At 43.8% G+C, this 6,635-nt stretch overlaps 1 protein-coding gene across 2 annotated transcripts in view; it reads left to right on the forward strand.

The window, feature by feature from the left end:
• LOC116946660 (gamma-2-syntrophin) overlaps positions 1-6,191 on the forward strand; it is a 114,439-nt gene extending 108,248 nt beyond the window's left edge. The window contains exons 14-17 of one of the 2 annotated variants that reach the window (XM_032961824.2): positions 1,097-1,234; positions 2,317-2,409; positions 3,466-3,576; positions 4,900-6,191. In XM_032961824.2, coding sequence (XP_032817715.1) covers positions 1,097-1,234; positions 2,317-2,409; positions 3,466-3,576; positions 4,900-5,028 — 471 coding nt within the window. In that variant the 3' untranslated portion in view covers positions 5,029-6,191. Of the gene's footprint in view, positions 1-1,096; positions 1,250-2,316; positions 2,410-3,465; positions 3,577-4,899 lie in introns of both variants that reach the window. The other variant, XM_032961823.2, reaches the window with a different exon arrangement.
• Positions 6,192-6,635: the final 444 nt, after the last annotated feature.

Consider the following 6,635-nt stretch of genomic DNA (forward strand, 5'->3'; position numbering starts at 1 on the left):
TGGTGGTGGTGCTGGTGGTGGTGGTGTTGGTGGTGGTGGTGGTGCTGGTGGTGGTGCTGGTGGTGGTGCTGGTGGTGCTGGTGGTGGTGCTGGTGGTGGTGTTGGTGGTGTTGGTGGTGGTGGTGCTGGTGGTGGTGCTGGTGGTGGTGCTGGTGGTGGTGGTGTTGGTGGTTGGGGGGAGGGGTCGGTATGTCGCTGCAGGACAAGTTGGATTTCACCAGAAGACAAAAAAATAAATTGATTCATCAAAATTGTCATCGAATTTAGTCTATTTTGGTGGAATTGTTCAAATATTGGATATATATCGCCTCTCATCAAGGTGAGAATGATATCCCAAGTGTCATTCTGCTCCAAGGTTCACGAACGGTGTACAGGAGCACTCGGTCTTGATCTGACTACCCCCCCCCCCCCCGTTACGTGATTACATCCCGCTATGCGTCTCCCTCTCGTTTCTCCTCTTCCCATCTGCTCCCTCTATCTCTTGCCTGATTTTCCTCTATCACAGATTTAGATCACTACAATTGTATGTGTGTCAGACAATCTGGGTTCCTTCCATACTTTGTTGCTGTTGATTTCACTTTCAGTGTCCTCGTGCTTAAATTACCACCGGGCAGTGCTCATCTCGTTCAATGGCCCTAAATCACTTTGGCCCTACCACGTGCCTACGGCTGGGACCAGTCACTCCACAGAGCACCCGCCTGCCTTTGACTGGAGCACAAAGCAGAACTCGTTGTTTTATTGACCACGGAGGCATAATGGGCCGAGTCAATCTCTGAGCAAAACGTTAAACTCTTGACCTGCCCCCCTGAGAGTCGAGGGCTCTGGCCCCACGCCACTCAGCCAGCCTTGCGAGGGATGCAGCGCAATGAGTCAGCACTCGCTGAAGTCGCAACGTCAGCACCCAGGAGGAACGCCACGTATTTTCGAGCTGTTCTGCATTCCTGGGGTGCCACGGGATCCTTTAACGTTCCACTGTAAAGCGAAGCGGACGGCGCGATTCATCGCTGGACGATTGCTCACGGGCCTCCTCCGTTCATTCCCTTCCACCCCCGCCCCCTTCGCACGGCCTTGCCGATCTCACGGACGCGACGCACAGGGGGGTGACCTGCAGGACCAGAAGGAGCACTGCTTCAGGGTCATGACCTCCACGGAAGACATCCACTACTTCAGCGTGGAGCAGGCGAGCGAGCTCGCCGTGTGGGAGAAGGCTTTCCAGACGGCAAGCTTCCTGGAGGTACAGAGAAGATGGGTAGGTGGACTTTACCCACGTGGCCACTGCGCTGTGTGTTTGATCGATCAAGACCAGGGCTTCATTTCAGTTGGGAGTTGTCCGGGGCTGGACTCCGGAAAATATTTTGCTGGTCCGGGAAGTTGGGGATTGGCGGGTTGGAGGGCCACGGAAAATATTCCTTGAGAAATTAAGTTCTGATTGTGACCATCATTCTAGGCGTTGTTACATTTGTCTTGTCCCTTGTTAATTCTGTTTAAGGAAATTAGTGACGTAAATATTTTAAAGGGTAGCGGACAAAAATAAGCGTGATGATGAATACGGCTAACCGCCGTGACTGACTGACGATTCCGAGTGAATATGCGGACTGAGATAATTTGCTGACGTTAGAGACGGCGGTGCGCTGAGAAGGACCAGCAAGAGTGATTGTATTGAACTTACTGACCACTGACCTTGTGTTTTTTTTTGTGTGGGGGGGGGGGGGTGCCCACCCCCAAACATATGCATTTATTAACTATGCGTATTTCACAAAATGTTAGACTGCTTCAGTCGACTACACTTACAGATAACAGACTCAGTTTAAGACTCAAATAAAATTCAGACTACGTCAACACGACTCAATTGCAAAGCCATTATAAAAGACCTTTTTGCCTGGCTCCGTGGTTTTTATTAAAATGCTGTATGGAATTTGGTCATGAATAATGCATGTCACTTAATGTACGTTCCGTTATTTTTAGGTCAAAACACCGTTAATGATGTGTATTGATTTAAAGTTTATTTGTGCCAGTGGGGTGTCTTTTTTGTATTTTGAACATCTGCCTGCCCTCACTTCCAAGTACCCACCCTTCCCTTCGCTGCCTCTCATGCTCGCTGCTCACAAACGTTCTTCCACTCCTCCGCTCCTCTGACCATTCCTTCTCTCTCCTACCGCCGCTTCTGTAACCCCAATTCAGCGGAAAACCGGGAGCTGTCTCTAATTACGCATTCTATTGACTTTCTCTACAGACGATGTGTGCGGGGCTAGGGGATTGGGTGAGATCCATGCTCAGTGCAATCTGGGCGTCATTTTGCTTGTGTTTATTTTTCAGTCTATAACCTACAACTGTTTACTCAAGGGAAGGCCACTGGGATTGAAGATAGACTTTAACACAGGATTTACATGTTTTGATGCGGAAACAAAGGTATGTGTACCGATGATAAAGCAGCTGACTACAGTTTTGCTAGAAAGAAGCATTAACTGCGGCCCTGTTCCTGCACAACGTCTATGTTGTAAATCAGCCACGCTGCAATTACATTTTAATGACACCCGAAAATTATTATTCCTTTTCCAGTTATTTTTTTTTGCATTTTGTTCAATAACATTTGAAGGAAACATCACTTTGTATTTAATAATTGTGCTTAAAGAAACTTTAAATGCATTACAATTTAGCGACTGAATTTATTAAACGGTTATAATGAGTTGTGCAGTCATTAAAATTAATGGCCAAATCAAGTTATTAATACTGTTAATAAAACTTTATTTCTTTTTTTAATTGTGAAAACAAAAGAAATGTTAATGTTTTTACTTTAAAATATGATTGCTAATTAAAAAATATATATTTTTTTTTTAAAACTCACACCCTTCATGTTGTAAAATGCGAACGGATGAATATCGTTGGGTCTTTGCACAAATGATTATACGTGTGGGACTTTATATTTGTGAAGATCAATCAACATTCACGATTTTCCACTTCCTTAAAAGGAGGAAAATGAATGTACTTTGGTAAAATATTAGCCCTGTTGAAGCTAATGGTCTCTTTTTAAAACGGCAAAGACTTAGGCTCCACGCGTGTCGAGTTTTACTCTACGTAACATTGGGTGCCGGGGATTATCTCCTCCGTAATCATCAACACCTGCAGTTTGTGGTCTCGTTCGTCTGTGCAAGGACGCCGCGGCTTTATTTGGACTTCGTTGTGGCGTGCCCAGTGTAAGAATGGCTGGGCGGGACTCTGCCTGGCCTGGGCCCAAAGTTCGCTGTTGTCGTGAGACATCGCCCATGGGGATGAGCGGCGATTCTGCAATTTGGAAGGGGTCCGGGTTCAAGAGAACATGTTTGTGCTGGGTATCTTTTGGATGGGAATGGGTTCGAGCGAGGATGTGCGATAGGACGAGAGGGAAACGTGATGTAAGTTCAGTTTCGTTGTTGGTTGTTGCTTTGTTTGTTTGTTTGTTTTGTAAAATTGCTTTTTTTTTCACAGCATTTAATTTGGCATTACAAGTTCGCTCAACTCAAAGGCTCCTCTGACGACGGAATGAGCAGGGTTAAGTTTTTATTCCAAAACACGGACACAAAATTAGTGGAGACAAAGGTAAAGGCGTGCACTTACATCTCAACGTATAACACATTCTATTCCATTACATTCCCAGATTGTTCAGTGTTCATATTTACATGATGTAGAAGCTGCGCTCATGAATACTACTGTGGTATTTCAGATAAGAAAAACAAATCAAATGAGCAATGAAAATAAAGAGCTATTCTGGTTTCAATCAATGCAGCCATATACAATTTAAATCCCACAAATGTATTTTAGACATTTTTAATATAATATATATTTTCACATGCAATTTTAAACAAGTATACAATTATACATGAAGATATGTATATATACATCAGAAAGGTACATAGGATTCGGGAGAAACATAGCATGGCTATATGAGATGATGGCTGATAAGTTTATTTTGAAGTACCCTGTGAGCCAAGAGGCTCTTAAATCGGGTTTCATCAACAACAACACGGCTGCTGCTTATACAAACTCAACAAGTCGCAGTAAAATAAATCAATAAAACAATAACAGAAAAGCAAAATAAAAAAATAGCTCGCAAATCATGATCGCAATATAAAAATAACAATTTTTGAACAGAGAAAACAAGTTAAATATAGATTATAATTTATATTTTGATGATAATTATCGAACATGATGGTCAAGAATACCAATGGAGTGGCGTCCAAGCAATGGAGTGAGTCCACCAGGGAGACGGAGCGATGAAATCAGCCCATGTGCAGGCGCCGGATGGATTGCCTCGCAGATTAGCGAGAGATGGCGACGGCTTTGGGAGGCCTTCATCCAGCAGCGGATTGATCATGGCTGCTGGTGACGATGATGATTTTATGACCAAACCCCCCCCCCCCCCCCATGAAATCACTACAATGGCTTCAAAAGATCACTCGGAGATGCGTGGACCCCACGTGGGCTGGCGTGGAGGGGACCCGGCAGCGGCGCATTATCCAAACAGATAAAAACGCGACCGCCAGTGGCTTTCTTGCGTGATGACAAAAAAAAAACCAGGATTAAAATTACTCATTTTACACCCAGTGAATACAAACACCATAAAAAACGGCCACATTAATGTCAAGCAACTATAAACCGTGAACCCTACTTGTTATGTTTGAGTAATGTGGCGCACTCACGTTGGATTAAAAGGGCCGTTAACATCCCTTTGTGCCCTTCTCCCACGCTCCCCTCCGAACTCGCCACCCTGCAGCCTAATGGCTGTCCCCGTTACGATGTCCTCCGATGGCGTTGTAAATAAATTGTGCCGCGCAGCCGCGATTGGGAAGCACGCAACGCTCACATTTCCGCGAAGTGAATGAATGTACATATATAAAATGTATTTGATACGTTTTCTCTCAGGAGCTGGAATTCGCGAATCACATGGCCGTGCTGCATTGCATCCATTCGTTCGTCGCCGCCAAAGTGGCTTTGGTGGATCCGGCGTTTGTGGAGGCGCAGGGCGCGTCGAAGAAGCACGCTCTGAGCTAGCGCAGTAGCGGCGGAACGCGGGGCCACTCGATCGTTCATTTAAAACGATGGCGACGCAGTCGAGTTTAAAAGCAATTTTGCTTTTCGCCGCCCTCAAATATTTACGGACGCGACGCGACGCGAAAGTTGGCAGGATGGGAATTCGGCGGCGAGCGCTAGACGCGCGGGGGATGGTGAACAGCGCGAGTCCGGGGGGACGGAGTGTGGCGACGTTCTGAAGATCGTGTACATTTTACATTTTGTGATTCCGTAAAAAAAGAACAACACCGTCTCATTTAGTCAGCTTCACCCGCTATTTCCCATGAAACTTTAATGAATGCACATCTAATGGTATTTTTTATCTGTTTGTTGCAATATATACAGAATGCCTTGCGAGTAAAATAATAGATTCATCGTAAAAGGATATCCTTTGTAAACCGTTTTCCGCGCTGCTTATTTTTTTCAGTCGTGCATCGACATTTCCCCTAATATTTAAAACAAAATACATTGTGAGTAAAATTATTCAATATTTTTGTATGAATCCGTGAATAATGAACTTGACTGATCTGCAAATGAAAGGATTTTATGACACACAGAATGTAGGTGAAGGGGATAGAATTGCAATGAAGTTCTTATTTTGTTAATAGATTTTATTCTTGTATATGAATTTGTGGATTGTTAGATACTGTACAGTATTATTGAAAAATTGTGCTTATAACATATTTGAGACAATCAATTAAAATTTGGGTTTAATATTTAGTTTTCAAATAAATGCCTAAATATCTAAGCTGTAATTAACTCAAAAAGCACACAAACATTTCACTAAAACTGTTATTATTATTTATGAAAATTGTATATAATGTACACTACACTTTTTAAAATATCAGCGTCGATTAATATTTATGCTTATAATTTGATTGCGTAATTATTGATTCTGTTTTTTTTCGTTCCAGCGCAAAAAATAAAAAGAGAGTCGCTTGAAAGGCAGTGACATTTTTATTTGCGTTTTCACCAAATGAATTTCCAGTATTCGCAACACGTTACTTTTCCTGTTTTAATTCACTTTAAGGAGATCTATGCTTTATTACCTCTTTTAGGTGAACATGTAATAAATTATGCCTGTAATATGTACAAAAATATAAAATAAAAACAACACGCGCAAAATAAAGTGTAGCGTGATGAAATCGTTGAGCTCGCTTGTTATCAATGTGCTCGTCAAACTCCAAATGCCTCGAACGGTCGACACAGCCACTGCCAAGTGCCACTGGTGACCCTGGCTCCCGCCATCGCGAGACACTCACGACGTTTTGGACAAACATCGTGGTACTTATTGAGTCTGCGTCTTCCTGCGTGCGACAAAAGTGACAATCGCTGCTGATTTACGCGATCGACGAAACTTTAAATACAGTTCACAGCAGCGCACGTGCCGGTGGTTGCGTACATTTCACATAATTGAGAGTACATCACAACTCCTGTTATCCTGGTGGAAGCTGGAGGCACACTTGACGCACTTCCGTCTGCAATGCTCACCGCACCCAGAACCAGTTCCCGTCCTGGCGTTACATCCGGAGCTGCACCAGCAGCCGTCTGGAAACCCTCTCCCTCCGCAAGTTTACTGCATCCAAGCA

The sequence above is a fragment of the Petromyzon marinus genome, chromosome 27 (assembly GCF_048934315.1).
Source record: "Petromyzon marinus isolate PM22_M1 ecotype Great Lakes invasive population chromosome 27, UKy_Petmar_22M1.pri1.0, whole genome shotgun sequence".
Classification (NCBI taxonomy): Eukaryota; Metazoa; Chordata; class Hyperoartia; order Petromyzontiformes; family Petromyzontidae; genus Petromyzon; species Petromyzon marinus.